At 35.4% G+C, this 19,644-nt stretch overlaps 1 protein-coding gene across 8 annotated transcripts in view; it reads left to right on the top strand.

The window, feature by feature from the left end:
* The window catches only part of MIER1 (MIER1 transcriptional regulator), a 59,186-nt gene that overhangs the window by 28,097 nt on the left and 11,445 nt on the right, over positions 1 to 19,644 (top strand). For all 8 annotated transcript variants that reach the window (XM_036257342.1, XM_036257335.1, XM_036257340.1 and 5 more), the window contains 7 exons: positions 4,763 to 4,924; positions 6,386 to 6,518; positions 8,397 to 8,461; positions 11,594 to 11,666; positions 15,874 to 16,025; positions 17,039 to 17,120; positions 18,299 to 18,393. In XM_036257342.1, coding sequence (XP_036113235.1) covers positions 4,763 to 4,924; positions 6,386 to 6,518; positions 8,397 to 8,461; positions 11,594 to 11,666; positions 15,874 to 16,025; positions 17,039 to 17,120; positions 18,299 to 18,393 — 762 coding nt within the window. The remainder of the gene's footprint in view (positions 1 to 4,762; positions 4,925 to 6,385; positions 6,519 to 8,396; positions 8,462 to 11,593; positions 11,667 to 15,873; positions 16,026 to 17,038; positions 17,121 to 18,298; positions 18,394 to 19,644) is intronic.

Genomic DNA, 19,644 nt, shown 5'->3' with positions numbered 1-19,644 from the left:
TACTAGGGAAGGGCAGGTAGGCAAAAAGGAATAACACTGGGTAAACCTGTTTCAGATTACAGGCAGGGTGAAGTAATGTGGGCTTGGGGATAATGCAGGCTTGGGACTACAAGGGTTGTCTCCAGGGCACTGCCTCCAGGGCTCTAAGGTTGTTAGTGTTCCTTGATGTGGAGCAGTTTTCCCTTATTCTCAGATAAGGAGAATAGACAGCATTCCTGAGGTAAACTCCCCAGGCCTAGGGCTCCCAGCCAGGTCACATCAGAATTGGCTTTCTTTAATCAGAACAATGCAGTCATGGCTAACAAAGCAAGGATGTTTAACATTTCTTATAACTATGGCTAAGTATCCCACTATGATTAGTTCTTTATTACTCTATTCTCTCCTACCCCTTTCAAAACTAGAGAAAATAGTTTAAAATATTAGCCCTAACTTTCTTTAAAATTATTATAGATACCCTCTGCTCTAATCACGGTAACCCACTTACTAATTTTTGTTTCTATACTTGTGTGGTTTTTTCTGACTTGATTGACTTTTTTCTATTACTGTTTTTTGCAAATTAAAGCAGTTCTTCAAATGAACTGTGTTCAGCCACTTCTGACTCTCCTCGGGTCTCTGCCTAGTCAATATAGGAGGTGTTAGTAAATTTTTCTTAGAGAAATAATTTTTTATAAAGTGAGTCACATTTCTCAAATATGTATCCAAGAGGATAAAATCTCAACCTTGAATGTCAGACATTCCACGTTCCTGATAGTGATTTAAAAAATAAAAATTTCTTTCCATGCAGTTAGTATAATACCTACGCTTTATTATAAAGATAGTGATCAGTCTTTATTACCTCCCACTGGAAAGGCTGATTTGCTGGTATTTTATCTTAGAACTGTGAGATAAATGGTTCTTAAACTGATCTCATACCAGCAGCATCAGTAATTACCTGGCACTTACTTTAAAAAATGCAGACACTCAGGCCCCGCCTCAGCTTTACTAGACCAGAAACTCTAGGGTGGGACTCAACAGTGTTTTAATAAACTCTCAAGGTGATTCTGTTGCCTTTGAATAAGACTAACCAAAGAGTAGAGACATTTATTTGGTTATCAGCCTGTTTTGTGTTATTTCTCAAAGTATCAGATAACTCAGTTGTAAAAAAAGTAGAGGTAATACTAGCATATATTAGGATAGTTTTAAAAATGAAATAAATGTGAAACAAACTCATCATGAATTCTAGAGGTTCATGTAAATGTTAGTTGCAAACTTACACTGACGTGTTATAAAATAGTAAGCTAGGAAAATTCCAGAACAAGCGGAATAGGGAAACTGAGACAGTTAAATAGCAGTTTGTAGCCACCTAGTAAATCCTATCTTTCCTAAACCAAGGACACTTAAGGGTAAATGGTTTACACTTCTCCTCCCCAACCAGAGGGTAAGTAACTTAAATTAACCCTGCTCAGGGAGACAGATAGCAGAAATATAATTAGTGCCATTTGTCAACCACACCTAAGGACAGACAAATTAAGAGAATAAATCTCATTTTGGTACATCAGCATAAAGCTGATGAATATTCTTTCTGTCCTAAACACTCAGCCTCCCTCCCCTCCCCTCCATCCACTCCCTCCCTCCCTATTATTTTTTAATCCTCACCTGAGGATATTTTTTCATTGATTTTTCAGATAGAGTGGGAGGGAGGGAGGGAGGGGGAGAGAGACATACACACACACACACACACACACACACACACACAGGCACAGCGATTGATTGCCTTCTGCATGACCCTGACCAGGGCCGGGGATTGAACTGCAACCAAGGTATGTGCCCTTGACTGGAATTGAACCTGAAACTCGTTGGTTCTTGGGCTGATGCTCTTAACTGCTGAGCCAAACCGTCCAGGGCTAAACACCCAGCCTTCCCAGCTTTCTCTTGTTCTTCCAGGGAGCACGCCCATGCTTCCCTGTCCCCTTTCTTTTAAAAATTTTTTTTTCCTTTATTGATGTTAGAGGGGGGGGGAGGGGCAGGGGAGAGGGGAAGGAAGGGAGGGAGGGAGGAGAAGGAGAGAGAGAAACATCAATGAGAAAGAACATGGATTGGCTGCCTCCTGCATGCTCTCCACTGGGGATCGGGCCCACAACTTGGGCATGTGCCCTGACTGGGAATGGAACCAGTGACCTCTTGGTGCATGGGTCAACGCTCAGCCACTGAGCCACACTGACCAGGCACCTTTCTTCCCCCACAGGCATGCATCTCCTAAACTCTAAGGGACCCCAGAAGGCTTGCAACCTGGGCATGGGGCAGCAGCAATTGGTCCCAGACAAACTCCCTGAACCTGTCACCAAGGCTCCCTTCTCTCTGACTTCCCAGTGATGAGCTAAAGCAGCCCATCCTAGGCTTTCATGTTGCTTCTTCTATGCTCTTCCTTGTTTCACTGTCCTAAGTATGTTTTTGCTGTGGCCAATAAATTTTCTTGCTTTTTGACACTGTCTCTTGATTGAAATCTTTTCTTCAAAAAGATAGTAACTGAGGACTCCTTGTCCTGCAGGTAACAAAAGTGTTTTTCCTGGTTTGGCACTTACTCATACTAGTGACTTCAGTGGCTCTTTTTCATAGTAGTGATTCAGTTGTTAAACCTGCTTCTAATTTGTGGTGCAGAATGAATTTATGCAAAGTATGAACTGAGATTAGAAGGTCTAGGTATTATAGTAAAGTCTCTGTCAGTGCATGATGTTTCTCTCTGCTTGGTTTTCTGAATATGTATGAATAAAAGTAGTAAACACTACCATCTTGTACTTTTAAAGATCTAATAAGATTGTGTAATATTCTCACTGCTTTTATTTCTCTCCTTGAAATGCTTGGCACATAGAGGATACTTTATTGCAGCTATTCGTTATTGTGTATAAAACCAATCTTTTCTTTTATCTTTCTCTTACTGTATTTTTTTCTTGATTTTGAAGTCTGTTTTACTTCTCAAATCTTGACTACCAATTCCCAACTTTCTGTTTCTTGTACCAGATCCATGGTACATGGACCAGCTATCCTCATGGACTAGATCCTTGAACACCTCAAACACTGCTATTTCACTTTGAGAATCACAATATGAGATGTCAGTTAAGTATGCCAGCTGGTCATTCAGCTGGGGTGGTAATACCTTGCCTGACATAGTTACTACTTTTCAGGCTGTGGCTGTATCAGATCATTAGTCATGGATTTCAGAATTGATTTCTCTTTCAGAAACATTCACAAACTGACTTATAACTATTTATGATGTGAAACAGAAATGTTAAACATTTTCTTCCTATATTTGTAAGACAACTTTTAAAAATTATAATCATTAGTTGTTTCTTGCATATGAATTCTGAGTGATGGGAGTTAATTGTATGACCTAAGTGACTAGTGTCATCGGGTTATATCATCCAGTTCGATGTACCCATCTCCACCACAGCAATATATTTAATTCAACACATGGGCCAGACTTATTTCTGCCCATAAATAAGATTATAAGACTGCTGGAAAAATATAGAACATGTCTTGTTTCATGATTACCCTTTTGCTTGTTTCTAAACTGATTCTTTGTGTTAAGGGTGGGGAGAGGGGGTGTGTGTGTGTGTGTGTGAGTGATATGTTCAGGTGATTGGGTTAATTTTTTTTTTTTAATCTTCACCTGAGGATATTTTTTCATTTATCTTCAGATAGAGTGGGAGGGGGAGAGAGAAAGAAACATCGATGTGAGAGAAACACATCAGTTGGCTGGCTGCTTCCTGCACGACCCTGACCAGGGCCGGGGACCAAACTGCAACCAAGGTACATGTCCTTGACCGGAATCGAACCTGCAACTCTTTGGTCTGTGGGTTGACTCTCTAACTACTAAACCAAACCGGCCAGGGCTAGATTTTTTTATAATCAGAATTCTGTCATGTTTCCTTATACTTCATGTCAGTAATAATATCGATTACTGATTAAAGTGAGTACCTTCTGCAGGAAGCTGATTTTATTTTACTAACGTGGATATTTCTTCAGTTCACCCTCAGGGTATGTTTTTGTGGGGTTTGGGGGAGGTCTCTGGCTAAGGCAGCATGGTGTACTGATAAGGGTATGAACTTTTGGAATTAGACTTGGAATCTGGCTATTCTAGTTGTAACTCATGATTTTTTGGGAGAAATGGCTTAATCTGTCAGCCTCAGTTTTCTCATCTATAAAATGGAGATAATGTAACAATTTTATAGGTATATAGTAAGGATTGCATGAGATGGTTTTATATGTAATTATAGATTACACTAGAAAAGAATATATGGCTAATGCAGTTCAGTTTCATTTCTGTACTATATCATTGCTGTTTTTTTGGGTTTTTTTTTTAATGTATTTGTTTTGGGTGGGCTGTGAATTTCATCTCCCTTTCTGGATTTGTTAACTTAGTTTACAGTCTGTTTATTTTCTAATTATTCTATTTTCCCACTTCCACCTTATGTATGGTACTCATAGTATTTCTGATGGTGTGCATTAACTGAATTGATTGCACAAAAGAACAGTTCTAAACCAGTGTTTCTTTTTATTATACTTAAAGATTTTGTCGTTAGCATTTGAATTGGTCAGTCTCTTAAATTCTTAGGAGACTAGAGTTTTCTTAGCTTTCAGAATTATTTTCAGTTTCACTTATGATTTGAGAATTCTTAACACAGGTATTAGAGCATTCTTCTGTATGGAATGAATACTCTATAGATTTGTGAGGTATAGGAATATGAAATATTCAGAAATTAACTTCTTATTTTGGTCTATTTAGGAAAGCGACATGCCAATTCATGAACTTCTCAGGCTTTATGGTTATGATAGTACTAGTCGACTACCTGAAGAAGATGAGGAGGAGGAAGAAGAGGAGGAGGAAGGTGAAGATGATGAAGATGCTGATAATGATGATAATAGTGGCTGTAGTGGAGAAAATAAAGTAAGCTTATACACAGATTTTTAAGATTGTAGTTCTTATGGTCAGAGTTATAATTTTTGACTGCTTATTTTTATAATCTGTCTTTACTCTTTCTGATTTTAAAAGTGATACATTTATCTCTGGCTGGTTTGGCTCAGCGGTTACTGTGGGTTCAGTTCCCAGTCAAGGGCACATACCTGGGTTGTAGGTCCCCAGCCCCTGTCGGGGTTGTGTGAGAGGCAACCAATCAGTGTGTCTCTTTCACATCTATGTTTCTCTCTGTCTTTCCCCTTCCTTCCTTTCCACTCTATCTAAAAAAAATATTAATGGAAAAATATCCTTGGATGAGGATTAACAAAAGTAGTACATTTAAATATTAAAGATTAAAATATAGAAATATGTAATAAAAATTGGAAGTCCCCTGTAATCCAGTCCTGAGGGGGTAATAACACCTCTGTTATTCAGATTTCTTTTCTGTGCCCATTCTAAATAAATTTGTGCCAACTTTTTAAAAGCACTATGTTTTTTGTGTTTTTTTTATCCTCACCCAGGGACATTTTTTCATTTTTTATTTTTTGTTCAGATAGAGTGGGAGGGAGAGAGGAAGAGAGAGAGAGAGAAACATCGACGTGTAAGGGACACATCGAGTGGTTGCCACCCGCGTGACCCAACCGGGGCTGGGGACAAACTGCAACTGAGGTACGTGCCGTTAGCGGAAACCAAACCCGGGTCTCTCTGGACTGCAGGTCGATACTCTAACTGCTGAGCCAAACAGGCCAGGGCAAAGGCACTATGTTTTTTTTTGTTTTTTTTTGTTGTTGTTGTTGTTTTTATCCTCACCCGAGGACATTTTTCCATTTTTTGTTCAGATAGAGCGGGAGGGAGAGAGAGAGAGAGAGAAACATCGATGTGAAGGGACACATCGAGTGGCTGCCACCCGCACGACCAACCAGGGCCGGGGACAAACTGCAACCGAGGCACATGCCCTTAGCGGGAACCGAACCCAGGCCTCTCTGTACCGCAGGCCGACGCTCCAACCGCTGAGCCAAACCGGCCAGGGCTATGTTTTTAAGTAATAAAGGCTAATTGGTAGTTCCGTATTCATTTTTCTTACTTGTTTTGAAATAATTTTAGATTTACAGAAGAGGTTCTAATATTGTAGAGACTTTCTATGTACTCTTCACCCAAAACTTTCCCTTATGTTAACATCTTACATAACCATGGTATATTTATCAAAACTAAGAAATCAACACTGATACTATACTATTTCGTTAAACTATAGACAGTTCAGATTTCATCATTTTTTCCATTAATGTTCTTTTTCCTGTTCTAGGATTTGACCCAGGACACCATGCTACAGTTAATGTATTTATTTTAGGCTTCTAGTTGTATTTGGAATACTTTAACCTTTTATTTCCAACAGGTTTTTTTGTTTTTGTTTTTTTTTTACATCTTAAAGCAATTTAATTTATGATTCTACAGGAAGAGAATATAAAGGATTCATCAGGTCAAGAGGATGAAACTCAGTCTTCCAATGATGATCCATCACAGTCTGTTGTTTCTCAAGATGCACAGGAAATAATCCGCCCACGTCGATGTAAATATTTTGATACAAGTAAGTGTTACTGGTTGCTATAGTTGGGGTATAATTTTTACTATTTTAATATATGGCCTAAAATTCTAGTATTTTTTTTCATTGCTCTACTTAAATTTATTTACTCTGAAATCTCACTCACCAGTGATGGGATTTTATTCTAGGTTATTATTTTGCAGTGCTCTGTCCTGTTCATGAATATACTACAGTAATTTTGTGTCACTTGGTTTTGAGTGTTCCTTTTTTTCTTCCTGATCCTTTTCATTGATTTTTTTATTTTATTTATTTTTTTAGAGAGAGAGGAAGGGGTGAGGGATAAACATTGATATGAGAGAGAAACACTGATCAGCTGCCTTCTGCACGCCCCCCCACTGGGGATCGTGCCTTCAACCCAGGCATGTGCCCTGACTGGAAATTGAAGTGGGACTTCTCAGTCCATGGGATGATGCTCAATTCACTGAGCCACACCAGCCAGGCCATGATCATCTTTTATTTTATTTCTCCTAGTTTTTTGCTCAGTTTTTATTTTGCCTCTTAGTCTCTTTAAGATATATTCATAAGCATTGCTTTCTCTAATCAGTGCCTCCTAGATCTGAAGAAGTAGTTGACTCTTGAGGTAGAAATACATTATATGTAGAAAGAACTTTCTGGATTTTTCTACAATTATTGTCTAGTCAGAGATGACCAGTAGTCAGGACAGCATTTAATGCATGTATCTTGAATATTTTCTTCATCTACTCTACAATATTAATTCTAAGCAGTAATCTTTACTCTAGAAGTCAGCTCTTTTATAAAAAGTCAACCATTAGTGTTATTAGTTTAAATTTTTGGTCTAAATTTATGTACTTTAAAAGGAAGAAAAACACTTGAAGAATAAGAACCTCTCATGAAATGTTGTAATGTAGTAACTGATTAAATATGGCTATTGCTTTGTATGAATGATTTCTGTTACACGTTTAGTTTAGAAGTGAATGTAGTTACGCTACTAATAATTTTACTGAGTTTTGATCTATAGTATGTTTCAGTTGAAAAGTGTAGCCATATAAGAAGAGATTAGTTACTGAAATAATTGTGTTAATTTTAAGTTTGGGGAAATGTATTAATCTCTTAGTTAAATAGAGAACAGATCCATTGACAAAATGGGGTGCTAAGTGACTGCCTCTTGAAACAGTATTTAATCTGGTATTTCAGTTGTAATGTATGCATGAAAGCTGTACATACACTACCTATCTTAGTTTCTCCATAGGTAGAATTAATTTCTATATATAATGTTACTCTTGAACTTTGTGTACCATTTAAGAGTTAGGAAGATGCTGAGAATCTAATAGTTTTCAGATTTCTCACCCCTTTCTATAAATATATTCTTACTCCAAAATGTGAACACACAGCATCTTGCCTGCTCTGAATAAAACAGACGTCAGGGAAAATGGAGAACTTCATACATACCCTCCCTTCACGTGCTTCCCCCAATGGGCTATTATAAAGTTCTTGGTGTTTCAAGGAGCACTGTTTGGAAACCACTATTTTGTCCATATTCTTATTTTATAAGGAAGAAATTGAGATCATATAATTTATTTTGTCACCAGGCTGTTGATAGAAGAATTAGGTTTAGAAACAGATTATTTTGATTCTAAATTTTGTTCTTGAAGTTTTTGTAGAAAATCATTTCATGAGTATACAGTTGTCTAAGATTGGGGTTGACCCAGAATGTTTATGGCTTTTTTATGTTTTTTGTTTTATAACTGATAGGATATTGTTTGATTAGAAATATCTTGGCCTAACTCTGGAAATACCTTTGGGCATATTTAAAAATTTTTGTAGTAGATGTTAGAATAAAATACAAATATACAATGTGGACAGGATAAACAATCATTTTATAGTAGTATTGTCTTATTCTAGATAGTGAAATAGAAGAAGAATCTGAAGAAGATGAAGATTATATTCCATCAGAAGACTGGAAAAAGGTAGTTGGAGCCATAGATAAAATTAATATTTAAAAAGCCAAATGTAATTACTTTTTTACTAACTACATATATGTTAATAAAGTTGATGTATGTCCTTTTGTGACATTTAAATGTTGGGTAGATATTCAGATTTTTTATGTTCAGGTGTTTTATCTTTTTACAAAATAAAGTAAATAAAGAGTTGGCCTTTGTTGGTTGAACAAGCTGGCACACAAAGGTTACAAATCCAAATTTCTGAACTAGTGCTGAATTAGACTTTTGTTTCCCGATAGAAAGTATCACGTGGTTTTGTGTGTCTGTTTTTTAACTGCTTGGAAAGCACTTGTGGAGGCTTTTTGGTATTAGTTAAATAAATCCTGTTTAAAAATTTAGATTATAGCCCTGGCCGGTTTGGCTCAGCGGTTAGAGCATCGGCCTGCGGTCCGGAGAGACCCGGGTTCGGTTCCCGCTAAGGGCACGTACTTCGGTTGCAGTTTGTCCCCGGCCCTAGTTGGTCGTGCGGGTGGCAGCCGCTCGATGTGTCCCTTCACGTCGATGTTTCTCTCTCTCTCTCTCCCTTCCTCTCTCTCCCTCCCACTCTATCTGTACAAAAAATGGAAAAATATCCTCTGGTGAGGATTAAAAAAAAAAAAAAATTAGATTATAAAATTTTCCATCCTATATTGTTGATATTTAGAATTCCAAATATAATGTGTAAAAAGATGGATTTGGGCTTCTCTAAAACTGCATAATTAAATAAGTTGGTTTCTAAAATGCATCTAAAGATAATATATTGACCTAAATTTTAAATTATAGAATTGTATAACATTGTTTAATCGTAGTTAAATTTAATTTTAAGCTGTCGCAAAGCTGTTGATTTATGAAAATATCAAAATGTCATAGAGCAAATCATTTATATAGAAAAAATTATGTCATTCTTGTTAGCTCACCTGATTTTTCTCTTAAAAACTTCATTGAGTTTTTTTGTTTTTGTTTTTCATTTTTCTGTATTTGATTTTAAATTTAGTGCATAGACCATCATTTTTTTGAATGTAGAATAGCCCAGAATATCAAATTGAGTGGGATTTCTGCACTTAAGTCATGATCGTTTAATTATTTAGTTAATACTTTGGAGCTTTCTCTTTTTTTTTGGTTAGAGTTGTCTGTTCTGGGATGCCTGGGCAAACTTAAAAATGAGCTGACCCCTTGCTGATTAAAATAAAGGAACATTATATTTAGTTTCTGTTAGGAAAAATGAAGTATTCAAATGAACTTGGACTGGGCAGGCCAAGATTTGGGGCTTTAGCCAGAATTGATTTGTTAACAGGTTTCCAAAAAGACATTTAGAAGAGAGACATCTGTTTGGGTTAGAATGGTAAGGGAGGGCTATTCCAGTATAGCATGTGTTAATTAATTTGGGTGAGTGATGAATGTGTGATGGGTCTGAAGACAGAATAAGGTTCACAGAAGTTAATATTTGTGTGATCTATTTGGGGAAATGGTATCTAATTCAGTTTTTTTCTGATTTTTATACCATGTAGAAATTACAATGATAAAATCTAGAAATCTTGGTCATCTTAAACTATTATTTCCCACCACACATTCAAGTTTATAGAGCTTTTCTCCAACATAAATTAACTGTTTTTGTATCTGGAGTGTTCATATAGTATTGTTTTTCTCTTTATTGATTTTAGAGAATGAGGAAAGGAGAGGGAGAGAGAGATAGAAACATCAATGAGAGAGAACATCGATTGGCCCCCTCTAGCAAGCCCCTCACCCCCATCGGGCCCACAACCTGGGCTTGTGCTCTGACTGGGAAATGAACCAGCAACTTCTTTATGCATGGGTCAGCACTCAACCACTGAGTCACACCGGCCAGGCTGTTCATATAGTATTTCATTTGATGTTATTTTTAAATTTGTTTAATGAAGGGACAAAATGCTCAGAGGAGAGAGCAGGGCGCAGGTAAAGTTTTCTTTGTTAGGGAGTATTAGTTGCTTCCTTGGGAATAGGATGTAATGAAGCAGGCCATGATACATCCAGACTGTTTTATTTTAGTATGAAAGTCCTAAGAGTTATTCAACTTATCTTTCCTCCCTACGTCTTTATTTTAAAAATGCAATAAATTTATTCTTAACCTTTAGCCACCAGACAAAAAAGAGTGTAATCTTGAACCCTGTGTGCTGTAAAATCTCATGTGGTGATCTCCAGTGTGTTTTTGAACAGCCAGTTTCCCCTAATTTGTGTTTTGACTATATAATCTCTATTACCAGATTTCCTAAAATAAGATTTAATTATGTGTTGAGAGGTTACTTTTTTATTTTGTGTTGTTTTAATGAAAGTCAGACACTGACCTGCTTATCCATTTGGTTTGGCGTTCCATTCATTTGGCCTCTCCTGAGCTTTATACACTTTGTGTTACTTCCTTTCTTTTAAAACTCTGGTTCTCAGAGTCAGAATCACCTGGATAGCTTGTTAAAACACTAATTGCTGAGTCCCATCCCCAGAGTTTCTGGTTCAGTAGGTCTAGGATAGGACCCTGAGTAGTTGCAGTCAGTTTCCCAGGTGACACTGATGCTGCTGATCCAGGGACCATAGTTTATAGTGTAGATGCTTTTAAAATACCTGAATTTGACTTCCTGTCTTCTGGTGTTTGCAGTTATCTTACTAATTGAATAGTAAGAATTCATTTTTTCCTCCATATTTTGAAGGAAAGTTTGTATCCATTGTCTGTATTGTGTTTCACCCCATTATTATTACTAATATTTTCATCCAATCATATCCAAGCTCCTATCTATTATTAACTCATTCATCCTCACAATACTTCTCTGAGGTAGGTAATTGTTGCATCTGTGTTGTATGACACAGAAACCGGAACAGTTTGCCCAAAAAGATGGTAATGCTAGAAAATGGATATAAAATCTGTTACTAGATCTTACTAATGTATTAAAAAAAATTTTTTTTTATTAATTTGAGAGAGAGAGAGACATTGATTTGTCGTTGTTCCTCTTATTGGTGCATTCATTGGTTGATTCTTGTATGTGCCCTGACCAGGATTGAATCTACAACCCTAGCACTTTGGGACAATGCTCCAACCAACTGACCTACCTGGCCAGGGTCCTTAACTAATATATTATGTTATTTTTAAAACAGGAGATTATGGTGGGCTCCATGTTTCAAGCAGAGATTCCAGTTGGCATTTGTAGATACAAAGAAAATGAAAAAGGTGGGTTATTAGTTAATAACTGAGTTCATGCTTTTGAAGTGGTGAGCTGTTGTTTTACCATGTGATAAGAACATGACAGTTTATGTTACCCCACTGAATTATGAAAGAGGGCCTGCATTATTTCTGTAAGAAGAAATAGGTTTTCTGTTTTCCCATTTTTTTTTCATACAAGTCTAGTGAAAAAAAGTGAATTCTTGTTTTGGTATTAAATGACTTAAAACATCTCAACTTTTTATTTCTTTTTTATTTTTTCCATATTATAAATACTCTGAATGTACCCTTTTTCATAGCCTGTATAATTTAAATTTTAAAAGTTATATCAGTGGAAGCTGTTGGACAGGTCTAAAATTTTTTTTTTTAGTATATAATTGATATGAAAAGCTTATTTGCTTCTGAAACAACATTATTAAAATTTATTACTTTGATATTTGTGTTTTTAAAATAATTTGGGAAAACAACTTGTATACTTAAATTTTACATGATATATTTTGTTATTTTATCTTAAAGTCCTAAGGTAAGTCATAAACACTTAAATTTTCAATAACAAAATACTTGAGTATTTTTTTTTGAAAGTCTGTTTTAGATTACTCACTTCAGGTGAGTTCTAGAAAGAATGTTGTGGGTGTATGTGTGTTTTCAGTTAGTTCATGTGCAGTGTGACATCACTCAGTGCTAGAAATCTGTCTTCATTTCTTTTATATCAGTTTTCTCCACATTTCATCTTACACATGCAGATCCTTTTGTAGTTGTAGAAGGTTTTGTTGTTTGTACAAAACTTGAACACTGGTGCTGTTAAACATCCTACAGTGCAGTGCACAGCCTTGAACCTCCCTTTACCCCCACCATTAACTGTTATCTAGTCAAAGTGTCGGTAGTGCCAAGGTTGAGAACTCTGGGCTAATTTAACTGAAAATTTAGATGGGCTACTTAGGAAAAAAGAAAGTCAGATTCAGGCTATTCCCAGTCAAATTTTCATGTTTGCATGACTTTTAGAGTCAGCAAATGATTGTTAGGAAGTTTGAAGCAGTGAATAAAGAGCAAAGGACCAAATAGTAAATAGTTTCTAATGAGCATTTGACAAATTGATTTAAGTTACTGAAAGCTGAACATAGGCATTATTCTTAGTTGATAATAATACTGTTGAAACAGGCATTTTATTTAACAGATTTCCCTCACTATCCAAAAGGAAAGCGTTCCTGTGAAACCTTTTGTAAGCCAATAATGGCTCAAAGCCAGGAAGCAATTACAATAGTGTTCTCCCCTTATTCAAGGGCAGTGCATTCCAAGACCACCCCCAAAGAAAAACCAGTTGTTCCAAACCCTATGTATACTTTGTTTTTCCTTATACTTATGTGTACCTACGATAAAGTTTAACTTATAAATTAGGCACAGTAGGGGATTAACAGCAATAATAATAAAACAATTATAACAATATACTATAATAAAAACTATGTGAATATGGTCTCAAAATCACCCTTCTTGTGATGCTGTGAGAGGATACAGTGCCTGTGTGATGAGATGAAGTGAGGTAAATTATGCAGAGCTCTTCAGACCATGGTTGACAGGAACTGAAACTGAAGAAAGCAAAAATGCTTATGAGGGGGAATTCTTCATTAATTTATATGGAACATTTTTTGAGTGTTCCCAGACCCCAAAAATAATCTACCAAATCATACTGAATAACACATAAAACCTCAAGTAACATTAACATATCGTAAAAGCAGGAATGATGTGAGGTTTTTCTGTTACCTTAGGACACATCTTGCCAATGGATGCACAAAATAGAGATAAATCACATACTAACAGACAGTACAAATCCATGGCAGCTTGATGCTGAGATGCTGAGTGTAGTACCCAGGGCAGAAGCTAGGTGGTACCACTCAAGTACACAGACTCTAGATAAAAGCTCACTGCAAAACATTTAAATGCTAAATTTTTTGGTTAAAGCAGAAACTGTCTTCAGATATCTGTTGATTAGCAAAAACAAGTACTAATGTAGGTCTTTCCTAAAAAGTGAAGTTGTGTAACCGGAAAAGTGCAGCTAAACAACTTAAAGTTCATGTTATAGTCTGATCTTTTAAAATTGTGGAAATTTCTGTTGTAAGCCTCATCACTACAACATAATGCTGATTATGGATCAGCATTTTCAACCTCATAGGTAGTAATTAGGTAAAATTTTTATTTAGGCATTAAAAAATGGAATAACACTTTAAAAAATAGGAGGTTGATAAGTATACATTTATTCATTGGGAATTAATTTCCCATATTGCTTATGATTTTGTTGTAGTTGTTCCTCAGCTTTCTGCATTAGTTCTTGAAAATGCTAATTGTTCTCACAGCAGGGTCATTTTTTAGTATATTGTAATTGCATAAAAACAAGTGTCATATTCTCAGGGCTTACCCTATCTAGCCACAATTCGAGGGGTCTGCTTTGTCATTTGGCACCATCTGGTGATGCTTGTGTACTCGGCTTTCTTGGTAATCTGTGTATCCTTGGCTACCTGGGACTTCAGAATGATTCCAGAAGTATCTCCCAGGTAGTATGTCTTGTTTCAGAGGCTTTATATGGAGATGTCCAATTGGGGGAACACTGAGGACTCAGGGACCCACCCTTTATCTTCCTCTTTCTGAGTCAGGGTTTCCTTGTAAGGCCTTGTCCAACCCCTACCCCTCACTCCAAGAATATAACTGTAGACTGCTCCCTTCAGCGAAAAGAGACTGAGCAGCGAACAGAAATCAGTAGTATATCCAAATTGACTTTATCATGTGAGTTTTCTGTTTCCAGTTTAGAGTTTCACTAGGATTCTATCAGCAGATTTAAAAAAAAAAAAAAAAAAAGGAATGAAATTTACAAAGGAAACATTTCTAGAGATGATCCTTGGAGCTGTATTTTAAGGAATATAAATTTTGGGAAACAGAATATTTAAACTATATTTGTGTGGAGGGTAGGGCAGGTAATGTACATGAAAACCACATATTGCCTGGTACATAGGAAATGTTTAATTAGCTATTGATTTCATTTTCATAGCAAAAGGAACATTGACACTGGCAGTTAATCCTTTCTCTCTTAGGGTCAGTAGTTTTCTCTAGCTGGCTCTTTCCAGCTGGCATGTAAATGATAATGTCTCCTCTATCTCTAAAATTCAGCGAACAAAACCAAAAACTTCTTCCACTGTACTTTAGTTATTGCCCTATTCTTCCTCACATCTGAACTTTCCAAGAGTTTTCCACTTTGTTTCTTCTCTTTCATTTACTCTTCAGTCCTCCTCAGCATGGCTTCGGCTTCTATCTCTGCACAGAATGTTCTTGAAACATCTCCTTTCTTGTTAGTAAATCCAGCATACCTTTTTTCAATGTTCAACCTGGTCATTTAACAGCATTTAACCAGTCTATCACTTCTTGAAACATTTTCTTCCCCTTGCTGCTGTGGTGCCACAGTTTTGATATTTTATCTTGTGATTGTTCCTTCTTAATTTTGTCTGTTTTCATCTTCCTGTCATTTAGAATTCCACAAGGCTTTCTTATCTTAGGTTCTCCTCCTTTTCACTTTATAAATTTTGATGAGATTTAGGCTTTAATCTTACTATAATGGAAATTCTAGTGATGAAACCTAAATACTTAAAAAAATGACTTGTTTTTATCAAAATTATTTATATTCATTATAATACATTTTTAAGCATCATGGAAAAATATAGAGAAGAAAAAATTGATCCAAATCCTACCACCAAGAAATAAGCAGCATTAACATTTGAGCGATTTTATAGACACCCCTTTTTAAAAATATTGAACAGCCGTTGAATCTTAAAATGTGTCAGAATTATTTTAAATCCTTATAACTCTATGTGTTAGGGTTGCTGAACCCATTTTACAGGTGAGGCAGAGAGAAGGGAAATAAATTGCCTATGGTCATATAAGTGGTAAGTGGTGATAGTGCTATTCAAACCAAGAGAATTTGGAATTTGGTAAATAAGCTTAAGTGAGATAGAATTCAAATGGGGCATAAAGTGGTACTTCTCTGGTTAGATTGCGTACTCACTTAGGCTATGTATATTGCCAAAGAGCAAGGTCAGGCAAGTAGTAGGACCGCAGTTTACCTTTTCATTTTTATCATTTTAGCTCTAAGTATGAGTTATTTGTTCAATGATATGTTTTAACACACACTCTCAATATTTAGCATTTTAAAAAATACTGTGTTTTACTATTTTAGTATATGAAAATGATGATCAGCTCCTGTGGGACCCTGAGTACTTACCAGAAGATAAAGTGATTGTATTTCTTAAGGATGCATCTAGAAGAACAGGTGATGAGAAAGGTGTAGAAGCAATTCCTGAAGGATCTCACATAAAAGATAATGAACAGGTACATGAGTAAGAAATAACTTATAATTTCCCCCAAATAAATTAATCGTATACATTTTAAAATATAAATGCTGTCACATTCAGTGTTGTTATTCTATCCACCAAAATTTCTATAATGTTAACGGAATCTTAGGTTATAGTCAAAATGAGATCCTAGTGTTAACACACTCACTTCATGGGTATGATTTCAGCTCCAACAAAAATCTTGATATCTCAGTTTACCTGTATGTATTTTTCTTTTTTTTTATCCTCACCCGAGGACATTTTTCCATTTTTTGTTCAGATAGAGTGGGAGGGAGAGAGAGGAAGAGAGAGAGAGAGAGAAACATCGATGTGAAGGGACACATCGAGTGGCTGCCACCCGCACGACCAACCAGAGCCGGGGACAAACTGCAACCGAGGTACATGCCCTTAGCGGGAACTGAACCCGAGTCTCTCTGTACTGCAGGCCGACGCTCCAACCGCTGAGCCAAACCGGCTAGGGCGCTGTATGTATTTTTCATTAGGCATTTTGAGAAAAGTTCCTTTGGATATCCCTGAGAATCTGGATCTCATCAAGTGAGGAATACTGTACACAACTGATATAATATTATGCACATGATAGATTAGTGCCTACTGCAAGTAATGAAAGCATTATTATTTTTTTTTTTTACCTTTTTAAATTAATGTTTTTCTTTTCTGATTTGTTTAAAGTTGTCTTAGAATAGGAAGCCCAAAAGGCCAAAAAGAAGGAATTTGTGATCTTTATAAAATAATTGTTCATTTCTAAATTCCTGTGATACTGTGGCAGCCAAGTTAGAGTGTTTATTTTCTAAATACTTAGAGGCAGTTAATTATCAGGATTGAATTTATGTTTGTTTCTCTGTAATATTCCATATGTTGAATTCATTAAAATTATTTGTCTTCCAGAAGGGATGAAAACCCTGGATTCTGGAAAAGTCTTTATTCTTAAGAAATTGTATCTTTGCACTCTTTATAGTCTGGGTCACATATTGAAGCTCTTTATTTTTCTAGGCATTATATGAATTGGTTAAATGCAGTTTTGACACAGAAGAAGCATTGAGAAGATTAAGATTTAATGTAAAAGCCGCTAGAGGTAAGCATAAATATTCAATTTTATTTGTTTTTATGATGTAGTAGAAATTTAAAACTTAAGCTCTTCAGTCTACAGTCTACCTAGCTGTGTTTTATATTTAATACTATTGATCTTTCTGAATTTAGTAAATAATTTGTTGAATAGCAAATAACTTGTGTATAACACAAGTATTTTATGGGGGTGGGCAAAAGTACATTTCTAGTTCATATGGGAAAAGGCATGCAGGTTATGATTATGTTGTAATAATACAGGAATAAACTGTGTTTTGTACTCACAACTGTAAACCTACTTTTGTACATCCTTAAAACAAGGTATTATGGGAAATGGGATTTAAAGCTCTCCTTTCTTTAGAGAAAATATAGAATGCCTTTGAATTTCAACATATTTTTATAAACATTTTATTTTATCTTGGCGATAGACCTATGAGCTTAGTAAAGTAACAGATATTACCTTCACTTTAAAACGGATAAGAATGAGGTCTCTGAACTGAAGTAACTTAGCCAAGGCAAACATTATTCATAAATAGTCATAACTAAAATCTGGGTTTTGGGATATTTTTTACTCTCAACTGGCTACCACCCTGTTTCACTAAGAATACTATTTATATATTATTACATAACAAATGAAAGATTCATTCATTCAATAAAAATTGTTCTAAGGATATAACTATAAACAAAGTCCCTGCCCTCATATTGCTTAGAGACTAGGTAGGGAAGCTGAAAAATAGTAATGAATTTTTAAAGGAGAATTAGAGGGTGCATTTCAGACTTATTTTTAAGTCCCAGGGAAAGGGTGAAGCTGCTAGGGAAAGCTTCTAGAACAAAGTGATATTTTTGCTGGGATGTAGGAGGCAGGAAATAGTTCTAGGCAAAAGGAACAGCGTGCACAGAGTCTAAAGAAAGAACATAAATTTAAAGAATTGAAAGGTGGCTAGTATAGTTGGATCATAAAGAATAAAGGAGAAAGTGGCCCAAGTTGAGGTTGGAGAGAGGGTATCATCCAAAATTTTATTAATAGGGAGTTTTTGTCACTTTATTGTTTGTAGCCATCAGTACATAGAACTTAGGGATAAAATTCTTTATTGTGACCAGAAAGTTTTGTTTTTATTTGCAGTTTTGCTTGTTATATACAAGATTGAGGGAAATATTGCTTAACCGTTTTTCCCTCCTTTTTGTCAGAGGAATTATCTGTTTGGACAGAAGAAGAGTGTAGAAATTTTGAACAAGGGCTGAAGGCCTATGGAAAGGATTTTCATTTGATTCAGGCTAATAAAGTAAGTGATGGTATATGTTCTCTCTTTTACAAAAAGAAATTTAGTCCAGTTCATCTTATATCTTTATTATTTTCTAATGTTCTTAATGAAATTTTAATATATTAGTATATTTGCCAGGTGACTGTTTTCAGTGCATGACATTGGCAGCCTTTATATTGGACTCATTTGCAAATATGTTCATCAACTTCTGGGTGGGATGTGTATGTACAATGTAATTATTTAAAGCTATTTTCCACAACTTGTGAAATTTTTTTTTTTAAAGGAGGGTCTTCAAAATAATTTTGAAACTTTAAAGCATTTTTAACATGGAATTATTTATAATTAAAATATTTTTTACATTTGCTTAAGTCCTGACTGGTCTAAAATCAGATGTTTAGTATTTAATTTGGTTTTAATTAGGATTTAACTATCCAGAAGAATATCTCAACAACTCAGCCTTTGTATTATATATTTTTATAATTTGACAATTTTATTTAACATGCTCTTCATTCCATATTATAATATCAGTTATACAATGTATACACAAAAGAACTTCATAATTTCTTGCAGATTTAGGCTTAATTCTCTTGCAGCTGAAATCAGGTAAGATTTTTAATAGTAACTACACAATTATATAAATTTGGAAAATGTTCTGTTCCTCTGGGGAGTTAAGACTGGCAAAATTAAAATCTGAGAATTTAAATGTGGGAAATTAAGTAATTTCCAGGCTTATAAATATTACATTCTTAGCAAATACTAAGTGACAGAGAGCTTGGCTTTACATGTTTCCTTGAATATAGCAGCTAAGTCTTGTGTGATGGCTTATCTAGGATGATGTTAAAAGTTTATCTGGGCTTATGTCTGAGACTCTAAATATAATCTGTCACTACATTCTCCTTTTATATTCCTCTGGATGTGATTGGATGGTGTTCGGTTGATTTGTTTCAACACATATTTAATGGTTATTTTATGTTTCATAAATAAAATAGTTGCTTATAAATCTTTTGAGTTTATTTTTCTTTTGATTGTCTTGTTGCATTTTGATATATGACATCAGACATAACTAACAGAAAAATTTTTAGTCTTAGCATTGTTTTTAAAAAATTTATTTATACTCCTTAATGTTGTATCCAAATCAGTAACCTCTAATACAGTGAGTAATGCTATGAAAGGAATGCATTTGGCTAATGACTAGTCATGTATGTTTCTGAATGTAAAAAAACATACAGTTTCATGGTTGAAGGGACATTTTAGGTAACAGTTTCCTAGCAT

Source organism: Molossus molossus, unplaced genomic scaffold (genome assembly GCF_014108415.1).
Source record: "Molossus molossus isolate mMolMol1 unplaced genomic scaffold, mMolMol1.p scaffold_m16_p_12, whole genome shotgun sequence".
NCBI classification, from domain to species: Eukaryota; Metazoa; Chordata; class Mammalia; order Chiroptera; family Molossidae; genus Molossus; species Molossus molossus.
The sequence above is the reverse complement of the archived record's forward strand: the minus strand, read 5'-3'. Positions and strand labels throughout refer to the sequence as shown.